Source organism: Wickerhamomyces anomalus (assembly GCF_001661255.1).
Source record: "Wickerhamomyces anomalus NRRL Y-366-8 unplaced genomic scaffold WICANscaffold_4, whole genome shotgun sequence".
In the NCBI taxonomy this organism is placed as follows: domain Eukaryota; kingdom Fungi; phylum Ascomycota; class Saccharomycetes; order Phaffomycetales; family Wickerhamomycetaceae; genus Hansenula; species Hansenula anomala.
Window position 1 is genome coordinate 1433565 of NW_017567113.1, and position 19973 is coordinate 1453537.

At 34.5% G+C, this 19973-nt stretch overlaps 9 protein-coding genes and 1 non-coding gene across 10 annotated transcripts; 5 read left to right on the forward strand and 5 right to left on the reverse strand.

The window, feature by feature from the left end:
* Positions 1-2798: 2798 nt before the first annotated feature.
* WICANDRAFT_t85 lies at positions 2799-2880 on the forward strand. The gene has a single exon. It is a non-coding gene; the product is annotated as a tRNA-Leu (tRNA).
* Positions 2881-3147: 267 nt separating this feature from the next.
* Positions 3148-4203, forward strand: PAN5 (2-dehydropantoate 2-reductase PAN5; the record flags this gene model as incomplete). Its single annotated transcript, XM_019182064.1, has 1 exon — positions 3148-4203. The coding sequence occupies one exon, from the start codon at positions 3148-3150 to the stop codon at positions 4201-4203; it is 1056 nt and encodes a 351-aa protein (XP_019038402.1).
* A 26-nt stretch (positions 4204-4229) lies between these two features.
* On the reverse strand, positions 4230-4775 carry WICANDRAFT_79719 (uncharacterized protein; the record flags this gene model as incomplete). Its single annotated transcript, XM_019184939.1, has 1 exon — positions 4230-4775. One exon carries the CDS (start codon positions 4773-4775, stop codon positions 4230-4232), a length of 546 nt encoding a protein of 181 aa, XP_019038403.1.
* A 269-nt stretch (positions 4776-5044) lies between these two features.
* On the reverse strand, positions 5045-6103 carry WICANDRAFT_79720 (uncharacterized protein; the record flags this gene model as incomplete). The annotated part of the gene is made up of 1 exon (XM_019184940.1): positions 5045-6103. One exon carries the CDS (start codon positions 6101-6103, stop codon positions 5045-5047), a length of 1059 nt encoding a protein of 352 aa, XP_019038404.1.
* A 379-nt stretch (positions 6104-6482) lies between these two features.
* Positions 6483-7856, forward strand: ERG8 (phosphomevalonate kinase; the record flags this gene model as incomplete). The annotated part of the gene is made up of 1 exon (XM_019181913.1): positions 6483-7856. The coding sequence occupies one exon, from the start codon at positions 6483-6485 to the stop codon at positions 7854-7856; it is 1374 nt and encodes a 457-aa protein (XP_019038405.1).
* A 205-nt stretch (positions 7857-8061) lies between these two features.
* Positions 8062-10831, forward strand: WICANDRAFT_94176 (ATP-dependent metallopeptidase FtsH/Yme1/Tma family protein). The gene has a single exon (XM_019186444.1). It carries the CDS (start codon positions 8216-8218, stop codon positions 10451-10453), a length of 2238 nt encoding a protein of 745 aa, XP_019038406.1. The 5' UTR covers positions 8062-8215; the 3' UTR covers positions 10454-10831.
* A 1068-nt stretch (positions 10832-11899) lies between these two features.
* Positions 11900-14211, reverse strand: WICANDRAFT_69570 (uncharacterized protein; the record flags this gene model as incomplete). Its single annotated transcript, XM_019184172.1, has 1 exon — positions 11900-14211. Exon 1 carries the CDS (start codon positions 13946-13948, stop codon positions 11900-11902), a length of 2049 nt encoding a protein of 682 aa, XP_019038407.1. The 5' UTR covers positions 13949-14211.
* Positions 14187-15764, reverse strand: WICANDRAFT_55732 (MCT family MFS transporter; the record flags this gene model as incomplete). The annotated part of the gene is made up of 1 exon (XM_019182763.1): positions 14187-15764. The coding sequence occupies exon 1, from the start codon at positions 15666-15668 to the stop codon at positions 14187-14189; it is 1482 nt and encodes a 493-aa protein (XP_019038408.1). The 5' UTR covers positions 15669-15764.
* On the forward strand, positions 15765-16530 carry WICANDRAFT_94178 (uncharacterized protein; the record flags this gene model as incomplete). The annotated part of the gene is made up of 1 exon (XM_019186445.1): positions 15765-16530. A coding segment is annotated over exon 1 (293 nt), but the record flags the coding sequence as incomplete, so codon positions are not given.
* A 918-nt stretch (positions 16531-17448) lies between these two features.
* WICANDRAFT_33033 (S8 family peptidase) lies at positions 17449-19131 on the reverse strand (the record flags this gene model as incomplete). The annotated part of the gene is made up of 2 exons (XM_019182026.1): positions 17449-18496; positions 18833-19131. 2 exons carry the CDS (start codon positions 19129-19131, stop codon positions 17449-17451), a joined length of 1347 nt encoding a protein of 448 aa, XP_019038410.1.
* Positions 19132-19973: the final 842 nt, after the last annotated feature.

The following is a 19973-nucleotide window of genomic DNA, read 5'->3' on the forward strand; positions in this document are numbered from 1 at the left end:
ATTGGTGTGCTCATGATCATAATGGAGCTACACTTGTTCAATTTGATGATGATCAAAAGAAATGGATTAAATCAATTGTCAACCTTTTGGAATGCAAATATATGATGTGATACTCATTAGTTCGATTATGTAAAAAATATAAGGTTGGTTGATAGTTGTCATTGAAAGGTTAGATTTTACGTAGTTGTTCCAGCTATAATCTTCAGGAAAAGCATTAGGAATATCTTGGTGATTTTCACATATTTACAATTGCTAAAACTATAAGTACAATGACCTTTTTAGTTCATTATTACCTGTTTTTATTCTAGTGATTTTTCTAAATCTGGCTAATTAAAATTAGATATAGCTGACGTCTAAGGCGTCTCCACTACTGATTTATATACATTTAAATATTTTAGCATTAATTTAGAGATACACATTAGCTGTCGAGTACTTTTTTAATGTATCTGATGTGTTATTTTTTTTTTTTGGTTTTTTAACATCAGATTATACATTAAAAATGCTAAATTAATAATGTACAAAATCGCTGGGGACTCAATCTATGACTGATAATTAATATACTTAATTATTACAAGCGAGTGAGTGTAGCCTTCGGCTTATGTAGACTTAGGCGAGATTTGGAGGAAAAGCATCGAGATACAATCTCATGTCTCCATAAATTCAATTCAAAGGACTCACTGTGAAGAAAAACCAATTGGAGTATTGAGAAATTAAAAACATCATATTTACGTGATACTCCTGACACATTGAGATATGAGCTTTTGAGTTGTATGAATCCATTATAGTACCCAGCATCATAGTCATCACTTCTTAATTAGCATTCTCAATTCACCAGCACACCCTACACCCTACACCTCCAGCAGAAGCCTCATCTATTAGAGCATTCTCAATCCACCAGTACACCCTAAACCCTACCCATCAGAATCTTATTCTATCCTTGAAAGCTTGAACTTATCTAATAAAGCATTCTCAATTCACCAGTACTTCCTAGAACACCCAACACCATAGTCGACATTTCTTCAATATTCCTCAATCCACCAGTACACCCTGTAGCTTCATTATGGTACCCAGGTACTCAGTAGAGCCAGGATAGTACCAAAACACCCTGTAACACCATTAATGTGCCCAACACCGTAGTCAACACTTCTTCAGTATTCTCAATTCACCTGTACACCAGACACCCTTCACAACACCAGCAGAAGCTTCATATACTAAAGCAGTCTTGAAAGTTTGAGCTTACCATCCAATTGTAGCATTAATGTGAAATATCCTTTAATAACTTTCGTCATTTATCGACATTTCCCAAACCTCTGCGTATGAAACTCTGAACCAATGACCCAACACCATAGACACTTCTTTAGCATTTTCAATTTCAAAATCCAGTGTCTGTAAAATTCTGATACCCTGAGGGAATGTGTTTTGTATGTAGCTTGACACTTCGATTAAGTAGAAATGAGAGTAACTGGTGAACCATCTTGGAATTAACATTGAGCCTGTTAACATTTCAAAACATAAATCACAACAACTTAACATCCAACTGTCTCCATAGATTCAATTTAAAGAAAACCACTGCGAAGAAAACATATTGAGGACATCTCATTTTGTCATGAACTTGATTTAAATTGTTTTTCATAGACGTTGATGTAGAGAAAAGTCAATGTTTACATTTGTTTTTCTCACGCCATCTCGAAACGGAGGTCGGAAGCACTAAAACACCAACTTCGAACAGCAATAACTCGAAAACTAAAGCGACAACAGGGCCTCATACTACAGGAAGTTCATATTGACGTCGAACCGATTCGTTCCATGTAGGTCTCATGTTTGAAATAATTTTTTGCAGGCCCTTCAACAATTTTTATAATAATATTTAGATAAGTACAAAAGGGATAAATTAAAATGCTAAAATAATCATGTATTTATAAAGTATTGCTTAAATATGTCGACTAATATATAAAATTAAAATTAAAATTAAAAGTACTATAGGCCATCATGACTAGTCATGAATAATTTGTACATTATATTTTTAGCATTTCAATAAAATACACATGATATTCAATTAAAATATATATATTGAGATATTATAATAACATCAAAAAAAATTAAATAATTATATAATTAATTAATTCTATATTATAAGGAAGCCTGAATTCCAACATAGCGAGAAGCCTACAATCCAAGCGGTTCGTGCGTAAATGCATTCCTCATCCAAGTTCATCAAATACATCAACCCAATATACGATTTAGATACAATAAAGAAAACTAATAAGTGTCGTATAATGGAATTATACGATGTATGATTGGTTGTGAAATCATTTGATTACAAGGTTTAGTTATTGTTTACAATTTTCCAATTATGTTATTGCGGATTTCCATTTCTGTCAATGTCAATTTCACCTTTGGTCTATGATGGAAATTTCTACACAATTCTATACATGAACAGAATTCCGAACTAAGAATCTACAAAGAATATTTAAACAGTCATTATTTCCTTTACAATTCATTATATAGTTTTTATATAGATTGAGCCTGATACTTCTTATTATGGAGTCTGTTACTTCATACATTATGGAACCTTTTACTTCATATTAATACAAACCATTATCTACTCAACCAGCCAATCAACCATTAACATTACTAGCCAATCATCTTCTCTATCTATCCAACCCAAACACAACAAATTATCACAATAATAAGGTGTAATCAAAACAGTTTACAAGCTAAATTTAGTTTTGTGGTCTTTTTTGGAAAAAACGGTATGCATATCAAAGTGGCCCAAAAATCTCATTTTTTTGTAAACAGGATCTTTGGCCGAGTGGTTTAAGGCGTTCGACTCAAGATCGAATATCGTAAGATGCAGGAGTTCGAATCTCCTAGGATCCATTATTTTTTGCTTTTTTCGGGCGAAACCCATTTTTTTGATATTCCAGACAAGTTGAGGGTCTATAACTGTTATATGATAAATATCTACACTTTCCTTTTACTTTCTAGTCAGTGTTTTCCCATTTTAAGGTGTTTTAGGTGTTGTTTTCTTAGTTTTAATTTCCCAATGTATGCTCATGATAATTTCTCTAATCGCGATTGGGAAAAAAAAAGATTCATCTATCGATGAACGTTCACCAGCTTTCTACATCAGATCTCATCATCAACATGACCAAATCCACAAATGTTTATATCCTGGGCGCAGGTAGTATGGGAGGGCTTGTTGCCTGTGAGCTTTCCTCTTTAGCAAATTGTCCAAATATCACACTATTGTTAAGAAACCCTGCAAGAGTTGAACATTTTAGATCCATTAATAAATCTACAATTTATATCAATAGATTATTCAAAGACCCAGTGGAGAAAATCTCAAATAAATTCAATTCGGCCTCATCAAAAGATATCAATGAAGATATTGAGAATTTAATCATCACCACAAAGACTTATCAAACCCAAAATGCACTTAAAGATTATTTACCATTTATCAAACCAACTTCAAACATATTATTAATTCAAAATGGATTAGGTGTTGTTGATGAATTATATAAAGATGTTTGGCCAAACATTGGTGAAAGACCAAATATCTACCAAGGTGTTATATCTCATGGTGGGTTTATCACTTCAAATACTGGTGATAATTATGAGATTTCTCATGCAGGGTTTGGTGATTTGAAAATTGCCAAATTCCCAAGGGATCCAAATTCAGCAGAGGAGGAAGAAATTGTTAAACCAGATTTCCTCAAACAGTTAGAAGACGCAAAAGGTTTAGCTACAAGTGTTTTGAGTTATTCAGATTTATTATTGATCCAATTGAAAAAATTTGTGGTCAATGCATGTATGAATCCTGTAACAGCCATTATCAATTGTGTTAATAAAGAATTGAAGAGTTTTGATGATTTATCAAAATTATTCATGGATATAACAAATGAAGTGATTGATGTTTTCATGGCTACAAATCCATTATTATCAAAGAATCCAAATGCTTCTAAAATCCTAGATAAACAATCATTAGTAGATTATGTTGTGTTATGTGGTACTGTTTGGAATGCTCAAAATTCTTCATCAATGAGACAAGATACTTTACATTTAAGAGATACTGAAGTTGATTATATCAATGGATATGTTGTTAAAGTTGCTGAGGCTAATGGTTTAAAAGCTGATGTAAACAAGACAATTACAAATCTAGTTAAATTAAGACTTTCAGTTAATAGAATTAGAGAGGAATAGATTATTCATTATAATGTTTTTGTGTATCATCTATAAAACATACGTGGTTTCGGACCCATACTAGCAATTGTTTCTTCCTGAGTAGTGTATAGATCCGAAAATTGTTTGAATAAAAGTGTAGGGTCTTGATTTTCAACTTCTATTGGGTCAATTTCGAAAGGTTGAACTTCATAATCATCATTTCCATGTTTAGATAAAGTTTGCAATTCTGCAGACATTGCTAGCATCAACAAATTTTTAGCATTTTCTAAAACCTTTAAAGCTTTAGATTCATCCTTTTCTTCAACCAAATATCTAACTTCATTGGAGAAAGTTGAAGCTAGTTGGAAATGTTCAATCCCTAATTGTTTGAAAAAAACACTTGAAGCAGTAATTATATGACGAACTTGTAAGATCTCTAATTTATTAATTGCATTTCTCAACATGAATGGACTGACCAAATGGGAATTGTATGAATCTAGAATAGTTGACTTCCCATCAAAGATGTCAATTGCAACATATTTATAGCCTTTTGGTGGGACTATTTGACTTCTATAGTTATAACCAATCAACTTAGAGCCAGGTGAAGACATCCATAAAGGTTCTAAAGGTTGACCAGATGATGTGGCACATATTTTTATAGCCGGAAGTAATGTAACTATATCTTTATCATGTGTAGGGATATAGTTGTAACTGCTAAATTTATTGGAAAAATTCCAAAATGATGCACTAATGAAATCATCAATGATATGTTGAAACTCAGGTTCCACTGTTAAAGAACCATTTAACCAAAGAGGTACTTGAGATTTATTGAAAACTGAACTTAATTTCTCTTTCCCAATTCTTGCTCTTGGTTTCGCCATTATCTATCTTTTCTATCCTTATCATAAAATAAATGGAGATCATTTTGCCATTTTGTCCCCATCAATTCCGTTCCAAATTGGTTTGCATATGTTGTTTTACCTGTATGTTTGTAAACCAGTTTTTTCAATTCATCTTTATATCTTTTAGTAGCCTGTTCAATTTCCCCATTACAACTTTCATCAAATTCATCCCAGTTTGATTTATTCAGTGTGACTTTATTATTCCCCATTTCTTTTAGTGCGAAAAACTCCATTGTGTGATTTAAGTCAGCATAAAATGTCTTCCAAAATTCAGCAAATAACCTATGAGTTTTAATAACATCATCAGCACAATAATTCATACAATTTTGAAATTCATTTACGATAAGATCTTTTGAAGTTGAATCGAAAAATGACCGAACATCTTTATTCATAACTTCACCAAATTGTTTCTGATATAAAGTGTGTAATTGATAATCAGCAGGTGTATAAATATCTAGTAATTTTGGAGCTTCATTTCCTTTGAATAATGATTCAGCAGCTTTAACAAACACCGAGGGTTTCCGAATAGTTGGAGTGCCATATCTTGAATGGAATAAAGAGATTGTATCAATATAAAAACTATTTGAATTTTTATACGAGATGTAATCATCCAATACTTTTGATCTATCAAAATTCACATTATGACCAATGATGATCTTATCTTCATTTTCAGGATTCAATGGGATTAAATCACTTGGAGTTGAAGTTTCACCAGTTAAGTAAGGTGATACCCAACCATACCATGCCTTTGTAGAAGAACAAGTAGCTAACGTTGGGAATGAAGAAATCTTGTATAAAAGCTCAATATCAAAACTTATAGAGTCTTCTAATGGATGCGACACTTTTTCAGGGTTCTTGCCTTCTTCATATCTATACCAACCTGATTTGAATTCCCAATTGGATGGTTTTGGAGGTAATTTTGATGAGGCCAATGCATTTGTTTTTGCCAAATATGGTTTTGTCAGATTGACTGACATCTGATGGAAAATTTTAGCAGCATTTGACTTGCTTGCTAGTCCTATAAGGGTTCTCGACATTATCCAATACTACCAATTGATCCAACACCAACAAAAAGCATAACGAAGAATTGATTCTGCAGTTTTTTTCCAAGTTGTTGTTGTTTACGTTTTTTCTGATGTGTCTAGTTTTTTTTTTTTTTTTTACAAAAATATACCTGTATTTTCTAATTACTTATTAAGCTATATAGAGCCACAGGGTTTGGATTTATCTCAAAATATTTGATTAGTTTTGTTTTGAATTAATTTCGCGAATTTCGCGAAAGTTATTTTTTTTTTTTTTTTTTGGTTTTTCCTTTTTGAGAATTGAGAAAAAACTGAGATCTGAGAATTTGAATTAGAAAAGTCTGTTTTGGAGCATTTGAAAGAACCAACGAGCCAATTGGACTTGATTAGAGTAATGGCATTGGGCTCTGAAGGATTAAGAGCGTACAGTGCGCCGGGGAAGGCGCTAGTGGCCGGAGGCTACTTGGTGTTGGACAGAGCGTACGATTCCTACGTGGTGGCATTGTCCTCCAGAATGCACGCGGTGGTGAAGAAGGACGATGGTGGTGCTGGTGAAGAAGAGACGGTGGTGTCCGTCAAGAGCCCGCAGTTCCTCGATGGTGAATGGGTCTACCTGTTTAAGGACGGCGTGTGCACTGAGCAGAATGGTAAAGTGAACCCCTTTGCACAATCCACAGTGTCTACAGTATTGGCCTATATCAATCCAAATCAACATTCCAAGATCCAAATAACAGTGTTTTCAGATTCTGGTTACCATTCACAAGAGAACACAACCACCAGATCATCTGGATCAAGACAATACTCTTACCATTCACAAAAGATCACAGATGTCCCTAAAACCGGACTAGGTTCATCTGCTGGGTTAGTCACCGTGTTAACAACTGCTCTTTATTCATGTTATTCACCAGATTTAGATTTGAAATCAAAACAACAGCTACAAATAATACACAATCTTGCTCAAATCGCTCATTGTCAGGCACAGGGGAAAGTTGGTTCAGGATTCGATATTGCTGCAGCCACTTTTGGTTCCATCGTTTATAAAAGATTTGATCCTTCATTAATCAACAATTTAAAACCTGCAAATGAAATCACCCCCTTAGAAGACCATAAACAATTGGTTAAATTAGTTAATGAAACTAAGTGGGGTATCAGAAATGATAAAGTCGCTTTACCTAATGGTATTAGATTGATAATGGGTGATATCAAAGGTGGTTCAAATACTCCGAAATTAGTTTCAAAAGTTTTGAAATGGAGAAGTGAAGATCCCGAGAGTTCTAAAATTTATAATGAATTAGATAAGTCAAATATGAAATATGTTGAATCTTTAGATAAGATTAATAAATTATGTGATACAAATCCATATGAATATGAAAAATTACTTGATTTTGTTAAAACCCATAATTCAATTCAAGTTATGGAATCTGATGAAGAAAAACTACAATTTTTTAAACAAATTATAAAAGCAACTTCAATTGTTCGTTCAAATTTTAGAAAAATAACTATTAAATCAGGTGCTGAAATTGAACCAGAACCTCAAACAAGATTATTAGATGAATGTAATAAGATCAATGGTGTCATCTCTGGTGTGGTCCCAGGTGCTGGAGGATATGATGCCATTAGTTTATTAGTTGAGGAAAGATCTGTTGATAATTTGATACAATCCACCAAGAATAATGAATTATTTCAAAACGTAACTTGGATGGATCTCCATGAAGAAGCTGATGGGATCCAAAAAGAGCAACTCGGAGACTACATAGAGCTCCTATAGATGTTTAATGAGAAAAAGATAATGGCTTAATAGAGAGAGAAATCTGCATTTGCATTTTGAATTGTAGTTGAATTTAAACGTATTAGGTTTATTTGCCGGGTAAAGTTCGCGAACAGTCAAAATTCGTTTTTGACTTTCTTCGGGAGTTTGAAAGGACTGGAGAAGGCTCATAAAGAAGCCAAAGAAAGCATTAGACTGATTTGTTAGCTGTTGCTGGTGGTTAAGATCATTTTATAACAGGTTGCTTTACTAGATCGGAAATAGCTTTGCTCAAATTTTGCTGTTTCGAGTCTATTCCAATTCCAAGGAGGCACCCACACTATAAACATCTTCAAGAGGATTGCCACTAAGTAACAATCATGAACACTCTAAGGTCCCGTGCTGCGCTTATAGGGAGACCTGGGTTCATATCTTCAAGATTATCCACAAGAATATCCAACATTTCAAATGTTTGCCTTAAGAGACAACCATTACTCAATCAAAATGTCCGTTCATTTTCATGTTATAAACCTTTAGCTTTCCAATATTCAAGATTCAATGCTAAAGATGAAGATGGTAAAGATAAGAAAAACAAGAAAGATGGCAAGAAAAACAATGAAAGGGACTATCAAACAATGGGTGAATATTTCAAATCTAAAGAGTTTTACAGAAGTTTATATCTAACATTAGGTCTTACATTGGTTTTCTATTTAATAACTCCAGGTGATAGCAGTGCTCAAAATATTTTAACATTTCAAGAATTCAAATCAAAATACCTAGAAAAGGGTTTAGTGGAAAAAGTGTATGTTGTCAATAAGTACTTGGTTGAAGCTGAATTGAGATCTGAAGCTGGTGTTAGTTCATTTGGTGGTAAACCATCCGTTGCATTCACTATTGGTTCCGTTGATGTATTTGAAGAACAAATTGATGAAATCCAAGATCGTTTGAAAATCCCTCCAAATGAAAGAATCCCTGTTGCCTATGTTGAAAAAGCATCTATTTTAAACATTTTGGTCCCATTCTTACCAACTGTTTTATTATTAGGTGGTCTTTACTATTTAACGAAAAGAGTTGGTCAAGGCTCGGGTGGTGCTGGAGGTCCAATGTCTGGATTATTTAATGTTGGTAAAAGTAAGGCAAAATTATTTAATCAAGAAACTGAAATTAAGACGAAATTCAAAGATGTTGCAGGTTGTGATGAAGCAAAAGAGGAAATTATGGAATTTGTTGAATTTTTGAAAAACCCTCAAAAATATGAAAAATTAGGTGCAAAGATCCCAAGAGGTGCAATCTTATCAGGTCCTCCAGGTACTGGTAAAACTTTATTAGCAAAAGCAACTGCAGGTGAAGCTGGTGTTCCATTTTTATCAGTTTCAGGTTCAGAATTTGTTGAAATGTTTGTAGGTGTTGGTGCATCTCGTGTTCGTGATTTATTCAAAACTGCTAGAAAAATGGCTCCTGCAATCATTTTTGTTGATGAAATTGATGCAATTGGTAAAGAAAGAGGTAAAGGTGGAATGGGTGGTAATGATGAAAGAGAAGCAACTTTAAATCAATTATTAGTGGAAATGGATGGGTTTGAAAGCTCAGATCATGTTGTTGTCCTTGCTGGTACAAATAGACCAGATGTTTTAGATCCTGCCTTAATGAGACCTGGTAGATTTGATAGACATGTTTCTATTGATAGACCTGATATTGAAGGTAGAAAAGCCATCTATAGAGTCCACTTGAAAAAATTAACTTTAAAGATTAATGAAGATGGATTTGTTGAAGAGAAAAATGATGATTTAAGTGGTAGATTAGCTGCTTTAACTCCAGGATTTTCAGGTGCTGATATTGCGAATGCTTGTAATGAAGCTGCTTTAATCGCTGCAAGATATGGGGACAAATTTGTTGAGTTAAGACATTTTGAACAAGCCATTGAAAGAGTTATTGCAGGTTTAGAGAAAAAATCAAGAGTTTTATCAAAAGATGAGAAGAAAGTTGTTGCATATCATGAAGCTGGTCATGCTATTTGTGGTTGGTATTTAGAATATGCTGATCCATTATTAAAAGTTTCCATTATTCCAAGAGGTCAAGGTGCTTTAGGTTATGCTCAATATTTACCTCCAGATCGTTATTTATTATCTACTGATCAATTCAAAGATCGTATGACTATGGCTTTAGGTGGCCGTGTTTCTGAGGAACTACATTTCAAATCTGTCACTTCCGGTGCTCATGATGATTTTAAAAAAGTTACAAATATCGCAGAATCAATGGTTAAAACATTAGGTATGTCTGATAAAATTGGTTATTTATCATTTGATACAAGTGATCAAGGTGGATTCCAAGTTCAAAAACCATTTAGTGAAAAGACTTCAAGAATTATTGATCTTGAAGTTAAAAAAATCGTTGACGAATGTTATGAAAGATGTAAAAACCTATTGGTGGAAAAAGCTGATGGTGTTGAAAAAGTTGCACAATTATTACTAGAAAAAGAAGTTTTAACAAGAGATGATATGATTAGATTGTTAGGTCCTAGAAAATTCAAAGAAAATGCAGATTTCGAGAAATACTTAGGAGGTGGTAAAAGTGCACCTCCTCCCCCACCTGAAGAAACAGGTCCTGCACCAGTATGAAGGATTTTTTTCAAAAAAAGATATAACTTGTACATAGAGAATATCATTTGATTACATGAGAAAATTGGAATGATGTAGTAAAAAAAAGCTGTTTCATTATTAACATATATGCAAATTTTTCATCTCATCCACTAGCAGCCAACACTTCTCTCTTCACCAATTTATGCTCAAAAAGTTTCCTCCTCCATATTTATATCTTGAGCTTCAGTAATATCATCAGGAACTTGAAACCCTTCTTCTGTTGTATATAAGATTTCTTGAACTTTTAACAAAATTTCTTTCAAACTTGGATGTTGTTCCACAGTTGATTCATCTTTCAATAAATCACTTGTACTTTCAGTCAAAATTTCAATCTCTCTCAACTTGTTGAAATAAAAATTTCTTTCAGTTTCTAAAGCATCCACTGCTGTTTTATATTCTAGCAATTCATTTTCACTTTCTGCTAATCTTGTCTTTGTAGCATTCAACTCATTTTGTAATTCAGCATTTATGGCAGCATTTCCGTTCGAAAGTGATGATACTCTCGAAGTGGGTTTGGAGCTTGTACTTCCAATTCTTGAACTAGCTCTTGGAAGAACACCGCTTGTGGAATTAGATGATGAAGATGAAACACTGCGACGTACTGAAGCACCATTATTTAAAGCAACTGCTGACGATGATCTTGAAGGCCTCGTTGAGTTTGAATTTGAATTGGCTGGTGGCATGTATTTTCTTCTCGAGTTTGAATCATATTCAGATTCATCTTTGTTTTCTTTCCAAAACTTTCTAACCCATTGAAAAAATTCTAAATTATCTTGAAATTTGCATTTGATTAGCCTTTCGACGGGTATAGTTTTGGATATTTTGTGTTTCAAGAAAGAGGATTGAAGGACTTTAAAGTTGTTGAGGTATTCATATTCCTTTGTAGCATCAAATTTGACTTTACCCATAGGAACATCCAAATAGATTGAATCCAAGATTTGACAATAAGCAGCACCAGTTCCTAGTTGTTCAACTTTGGTATAGTTCAAGTTTAAAGTGGCATTTAGCCAGTTCAACAAATCCGTACGTGATTCTCCAGACATTGGTGATGATAGCAGTAATAACAACCTGAGTGTTGATCTGATCAAATGCTTCCATCTGGTAACAAATTGTAACTTGTTACGCGTCAATTCGAAAACGTAAACAAACCAAAACATCCAGACACCTCAGATCATGAGGGAGGGTAAAAATATAGATTTTCGCGAATTACAATGTGAAATGATCTTACAACGAACTACAATAAACGTCAGCTCACTGCAATTAAACAATGTGTGCTATCTTGTAACTGCTGAGCCGAAGTTGGTCTCCATGTGTGCTGGTAGCTCCAGCTAAGGAGATCTTATGACGAAAATGAGCTACATTGAACCATCGAAAGCAGTTTTCATTCCATAGGCCAAATAAACACATAAACAACTCATCATTCGTTCATTCGTCATCTTCTTCATTTTCTTGAACCTCTTCATTATCTGTTGGCTTCAAAGATCTTTCAAAGAATGGCTTCATCAAACTATCATAATAATGAGGCTTAATTTCAGTATTGTTATCAGTAACGAACTTGAAATAGTTTTCATAGATATCACCATTCTTTTTACCAATTTGAGAACCAATCATGAAATCAGATAAATTGAAAGCATCTGTTAATCCAATAATGTTTGGTCTTAATAATTCATTAATTTCATCAATTTTGTAATTTAAATTTTCCAAAAAGTCTGAACCTTTGACAATATTGAAAGAGTAAAATTGGGAAATGTTTTCAGAAGTGATGTGAAGAGCGTAAAGCTGTAATAATAAGGATAAAATACTCTTCAAGTTTTCTGGTGCATGAGAAACCCTTTGATGGAATGTCTTGAGGATAACCAATTTGGTGTGTATTTTGGCAATGTTGAATCTGTTTGAAGCAACTTTTTCAAATGCTAATTCTAAATCACCGTTTGTTTCTTTTCTAAATTGTTTAAATTTAGCAGTAGAACTTTGAACAAGTCTTTTTGAAACAATTTCCCAAGCGTTGATTATTTTTTCAATATATTCTAAATCTTGGGTTCTTAAAACAAAGTCATCATTATCCTCAACCTTCAAATATTTGGTGAAATCACCAACTCTTTCACCTTTTTCCACAGCAAGATAATTTTGAATCAAAGCTCTACCACAACTTAAGGATAAAACATTATTATCACCTTCCCAAGTACATTGAACAACCCAATCGTTATAACCTTGAGCAAACCCATTATAACTTGAATACCCATGACCACCACAACTTTGTCTTGCTTCATCAATTAATTTGGCAGTTTCCCAGGTTGCAAAAGCTTTTAATCCAGCTGATAATGAGAAAAGATCCTTCAAATTTGGAATGACATCTTTAACATTTTTATCACCACCAGCCAATAATTTCAAAGTTTCATCTTGAACCCTTGTAATTTCTAATGCAGAAGAGTTGAATGCATAAATTGTAGCTAAAAATGGGAATAGCCTTCTTCTATGATGAGTATAATCAATAATTTTTTTTTCCAACCCGTCAGAATCTTTACCAAATTGTCTTCTAACAGTAGCATATCTTAATGCAATGGTGATAAACTTTTTACCAATATTATAAGAGTCAACAACCATTGAAACCCTACCCATAACCAATGCACTATAGCCCAATTGTTGAAATTCAGGAACAGTAACTTTACCTCTTGAATCAACTTGTGCATATTTACTCAACATATTGAATCTTGGTATCTTTACATTGGTGAATTGAATCCAACCATTGTCAATACCGTCTCTACCCATTTTCTTCCCAATATCACCAATTGCCACACCAGGTAATAATTCACCATTGTCATTTCTCAATTGAACAACAAAGTTCTTAACACCATAATCTTTCCCCTTGACAACCAATCTAGCGTAAACAACACAATGGGTAGCAGAATGAGCAGCACCACCGATCCACCATTTAGTAGCGCCCAAATTTGGAGTATTAATGGTGAATGTATCATCTGAAGGGTTAAAATTGGCAACAGTTTGTAAACCAGCAACATTTGAACCATGAGCCAATTCAGTCATACCAAAACATCCAAAAAATTTGGAAAGTGAACCAGCACCTTTGGAAACCCAATATTGGAATTGTTGTGGAGTACCTAACGCTCTAAGAGTTTGCAAAAATAACCCATAATGAACACCAACTCTTGTGTAAGTACCAGGATCAGAGATACTCAAGATATTCATTCTTGCACGGATCCCTTGCTCATCGTCATTGTTGTTGTAAGCAGCCAACTTGGTAATTCTTTGGAATGAAACTTCTCTTTGGCCCTTCAAGTCCAAGTTGAAAGTTTTGATGTTGAATAAAGGGTCTCTTTCAAATTGTAACATGATTGATTCGTTTCTTTCAGTGTTTTGCTTGCCATTGTCCAAGAAGTAAGTTAGGTCTCTCACGTTGAACGAGGCGGCACCTCTTTCTTTTGCTCTAGAGGCAATCAAATCTTCAGATTCACTCATTTTGTCGCCTTTGAACTAAAGATTCCTGAAGAAAACAAAATCCAAGTTGACAAATTGCACTTTATTTATGCCTAGTCATGGGTTCGCGAATTCTTTATTGTGGAGTGCGATTTGGAGTTTAACCGAGGAGCCACAAGGCTGGGGAGAGAGGGCTACTATATCCGTGTGGCATTAAAGATTTGTATTACTTATTAATTTATAACTATGGAAATTGTACTGTATAAGGGTCATGGTCTCGTTAAAATTTGGCAGTGAGCCTGATCTTTCCAAGAGAGAAATATCTGGAAAGGAAATAGCAGGTGGAGCTGAGGAATGCTGCCACGGCAGTGTAGACAATAAAGTAGTTGTAGTTGGTGATGGATTTATCACCAATGATGGCTCCTCCAATTGGAACACCAACTAATGTACCAAAGGCAACGATGAAGTACATGGTACTGTATCTTCTTCCAAACTCTTCAGTCTTGCAGATTTGTCCACAACAAACTGGTAACAATGAGAAAATTGAACCTGAAAAGAAGCCATAAACAGCAGCATAGGCATATAAAACTTTTAAGCTGTAACCAAATGGCATCCAAAGAACTAACCCAACGACACCTGAAAGCATGATGGTCACTATGATAACGTTGAATCTACCCAATTTATCAGCTAAATAACCAGTGATGAAACGGCCAGGAATGGTACCAGCATTAACAATTGTGACCAAGACATAAGTATCATCGATGGTGAATCCTCTTTGAATGGCATAAGATGCAAAATAAGTCATCAAACTAACTGTGGAAACTTCAGCGAAAAGAGCACCGATTGCACAAAACACAAATCTTAGATCTCTTAATGAATTGAAATCAAATGCTGATAAGTATGCTAAAGTTCTTTGCTTTAGAGTTTCATTTGCATAATTTTCACTATTGTTGAATCTTTCTCTTGCTAATAATATGGAGAATAAAAGTAAAAAGCCACAGATTAATGCAAAGATTCTCATTGACCATTCAAAGCCAAGTCTTGGAAACAATTCTCTTAATAAAATTGGGAAAATAACACCACCAAATGAACCACCCAGTGTTGCCAATGATGAAAAAAATGCTCTTTTTTGTAAGAAATAGTGAGAAACAACAGAGACTAAAGGTGACATTAATAGTCCATTACCGAAAGCTGTGAGTAAACTGAATGATAAGATGAAGTGAATAACAGTTTTGGAAGATGCAGTAGCGACTAACCCAGAACAAACTAAAGTTGTACCGGCAATTAATGGTACTCTTGAACCGTTTCTATCAAAATAAGTACCGGAAAAGATACATGTGGTATATGTGATGAAAGAAAAAACTGAAAAAACCCAACCAACAGTAGATGAATCAACATTTGATAATTGATGTTCATTGACATAAGATTCAATCACACCCAAGATGTTGAAAAGACCAAAACATGGAATCAATCCCAAAAATGAACCTAATACAACCAAGTAGGATTTTAAACCACCTTCTGGGAAATCATCCACGTCATCCATAAACATGGATACTTTCTTCTCATCATGTGTAGCATCATTACCAATGGTGATTATGGATTCCGCATCTGAATCATGATGTTCATTGAAATCATCTATTTTATGGACTTTGGTGTGCTGGGCTTCTAAATCTTCTATGAAAGCAACTGAAGCACTAACAACAGTTTCTGATGAATCGTATGAAACGAATTTTGGACGTTCTGGGATGGTTAAATGTTCCATTGTATTGTGATTTGATCGATTTGAAGGTTTGATGTGGTTGAAAAGCTAGGACGCCCTTCCGATTACCAAGCTGATTGCTTGTAACTCTTTAAGTAATTTATAGATATTCTTGATCTCTATGAATGGTTGAGTTTAGACATGGTTGGATAATTGATAGAAGTTCAAGTCCTTTTATAATAAATTTTCAACTGGTACTATTTTTGGGATCCACCTATTGAAAAAGAAAGCTCTGCGTCTGGCAGTTTCCCCATGAGCCTTCTAAAGCACGCAGATAACCCTTTCGTGTAGCTCCTTCCATACCCACTGCGCCCAAAACCCTCCAAATCGCATTGTTCAGAATTAAAGCCAAAACAAATCTGCGCTGAAAGGAAAAGTTTCTTTTTTTCCAACGGTTTGGAGATCTCGGAAATAAAAACCTTGAGCCAATTCGAAACAATAACACCAAAAATAAACACACAACGAGACGAGAAAAGGATGGCTAACCACTGGATTATACTGGGTATTTGATCTAATATAATGACATCCACCAATGAACACAACCACTTTAACCCATCCACACTTGCCCATATTCCAAATTCACACTCTGAAAACACCCCCGTGGTTGTGCAAAAAAAAAATTAACCTGCTTTTTCGCGCCCAGTGGTCAATCCCCATGAAGATAGAAATGGCGAGTACAAAATCCATGGAGTTATACTCTGCGATAAACAACAATCTGGCCAGCGAAAAACATGGGCAGACTCGCACTGCAAAAGAAACTCGGTGGAGCAATGAGGAATATGTTTCATCCCCAAACAAGCAACTGTGTACATATGCTACAATTAATTCCTGTGGGAAAAATTTTCACATCGATTTATTGACTCAAGCATGTACCAAGTTCCATGTTCCAACTACTGTGGCTACACATGATTTCCACAAGTGCCCTCTTTACTATTTTTAATTCTTAGATTAAACTTTTATCCTTCATTCTGATTCACTTTGATCATGACAAAGCTGTTTTTTCACTTTCAACTGACTTCTTCTTTCTAGAAAATTTCCCTTTAAGCTTCTTTTGAACTTTCTTGAAAACCCAAAAAGTCGAAATTAAAACACCATGGTAAACAATACACAATGCTGCTAAAAGCAATAAAACATCAACAATCATTTTGAATTAGCTTTATTATTTGCAATCAATTTACTCTAGTTTTGATTTTTTGAGGTTAAGTACTGTTTTATGTTTGACAGGTTATGATTGGGAAATGATAACAAATCTTAAAAACTATTTTATGATACTACGAGAAAGTACTGCTATCGATCAAACTCACGAAGGTCCTGTCTTTTATGTTAAATCTTGAAAAGTAAAAACAACTCATATTAACTTCATTGACAGAAAATTATGTTTCTTTCACCAAAGTTCATTGAATACCAAAAAAGTTATAAGAGTCAATTTGCACACAATTGAACTATACGTCTATCACATGACCCTAATCACTATGAAGACTATGGAGTAGCTCTTATACAGGAATATCCTGGTCCTGTAGTATAACTAGTTTGAACGATTTCATATAAAAAGCTGAAGTTCTACACAATGATCTGTCAAACACTCCGTGTCATTGGCCGTTTCGGATATACAAGGAAGGTACAACAAAAGGCGAACAACTTGAGTATTCCGTCTCTTGTATATTCAACAATAAATATTTGAGAGAATTAAGTGACATTCAAAAGAATAATAAAGTTCAATACATTCGAACAATACAACAAATGTTACACATCAATTAAATTTCTTTCACAAATAAATCAATAATCAAATTGTAGAGTCACTTTCATCATTATGTTTATCAACGGCAATATCCAAACCACCAACACTTTGAGGAGCTGAATCGTCCGATTTCAAGTCATCAGGTCTAGGTTCTCCATCTTTGAATTTTCTCAAACGATCTGAGTCAAAAGAATCATCATCTTTAATATTTCCTTCTTCAATTTTTTCCTCTGGGTAAACATCATCGTGCTTTTGAACACCATTATTTGCAATTCTATCAGGAGTTGATGGCCTAAACATCTTTGAGCGTCTATTGATTTGGTCCTTTGTTGACAGCAATTTGATTTGATTTGAAATCTCATTGACTGGAACTCCTTTTTGTAATAAAATGGCTGATAATCCTGAAACAGAAGGTGAGGCCATAGAAGTACCTGAATGAACCAATGGGTTATCATAATTGAATGCGTCAACACTATTAACCAACACCCCACTGGCGAAAACATCGACACAATTTCCCCAATTTGAAAAATGTGCAATAGAGTCTGTTTTATCATCAATAGCACCAACCGTGATTGCAAAAGAGGAGCTTGCTGGACTTGTAAGACATGAATCAATATTTGCATTACCAGCAGCAGCAGCAACAACTAGACCAGATTCAACAGCTGCTTTAATTGCTTGGTTTAGCACAGTGTTTTTTGCAGAACCAAGGGATAAGTTAACAACACCAGGAACTCCACGGGATTTTCTATCATTAACTGCGAATTCAAGAGCAGCTAAAACCGTACTTAAAGACCCTTGACCCAATCTATCTAAAGCTTTAACTTCAACTAATGTAGCCTCTTTTGCGACACCATAAGTTTTGGAGCCAACAACACCGGCAACATGGGTTCCATGATTATTACGATCTCCATCGCCTTCTGAAGTGAAATCAGCACCGAAGATTGCACGACCTTCAAATTCAGGATGCTCTTTATTAATCCCAGTATCAATGATATAGACAAATACACCCTTTCCATTGAATACAGGTTCATGATAGTAATTCACAGCTTGATTTGATGGAAGTTTAGCGTTTCTTGAAAGCCTTGCAAGATGTCTAGGTGCATCATTTTGAACATCAAAAGGTTTTGAGGCTTCTTCGCCAATATTTAAAGCTTGTACTTGAAAGATGGAGAGATCAGTATTTTCAGCATCGTCATCCACAGGTGAAGGTTGACACACTTCACATGGACCTTCTTCATCACCACAGTAAAAAACATCGGTCAAGGGAAAATAAGAGTGAGAACTTGATAATGAGTCCAAACCTTTGATTTGTTCTTCGTGATTGAGTTCATCTTTGTAGCTCCCTTGGGAGCGTTTATCATGTTTCTTTTTATTAAATTTCCCTTGGAGTTGTTTTCTTTCTAGATTGTTCTGTGGAATATATGATAACATGGTGAGTTCTGAATTTATCTCTTGTTCAGATTCGAAAGCTTTAACAATAACATCAGGGACAATGTCTTTGACAAATGGAGAACTTTTCAATCTTTTAACAACGTCATCAGTAAAGTTACCAGCTATTCCTTGGAACGACCCAATGGTGAGCTTATTTGTGATATATGGTCTGATATGGTGTAAAACATTAGATTTATCATCTTGATCCAACAATTGCTTCAATCCTAACGAGTCTTTGAATTGAATCACATACCCAGAAATTACCAAAGTTGGAAAGAACAAAGTAGAAATCTTCATGGTATAGAGCAAATGATGAAACAAATGAAGTATTGATGAGTGTCAAGTTTTAATGAATTTGTGAGATGCAAAATCAAGATAGCCAGTTACTAAAAGCAAAAATTTGTTAGCCCTAAAAGGAACAAATCAAACCTTATGAATTAAAATTTAACAAGATTCACTTTTTAAGTTAATATTTTTTCTGAAGTTCAAGGTGTCAAGGCAAAAATCCATAAAACACAAAACCGAATTAGTGGCGAGTATGACAAAACATCAGCTAGGTTAAAGCGGCTCAGCATCGAGAGCAAAAGCAAGCAGAATTAGGGCACTGGGCCTCCATATTAAAATCACCAACCTTTTCAAACAGTAAATAAACCATCAAATGCAATCAGGCACCACCTAAGCGATCGAAAAGAACCGTCATTTCAACTGCAATGAATTGGCTTAGCATGAGACACATTAAGAAGCAGCGCCATTAGCCAAAAGACAAAAGTCAAGAGACGCACAAGACTGTGAAGAACCCATTTCATGATATTTTTCAAAGTTTATCGCTATTGTCAACTGTTGATAATAATAAAACTCATCACAAACTACACCACTTTCTTTCGCGAAACCATTTTACAAATTGTAGTCCTGATATTGCCGTTGAAGTCCAACTTTCTGTCCATTTCAAGCTACAAATTAAGATATCTCAGGTAGAGAAATAGATCGCAAGCAAAAGCCTCTCATAGGGAAGCAGAGATTATTATTATCTCCTGTGAGGCAGAAAATAGCTACAAGTCTTGAGAGTTTTTTGATTAAGCACATGAGCAGAAAAAATATGTCGAAGTTTGAAATACTATATAAACGATAGACTTTCCAGT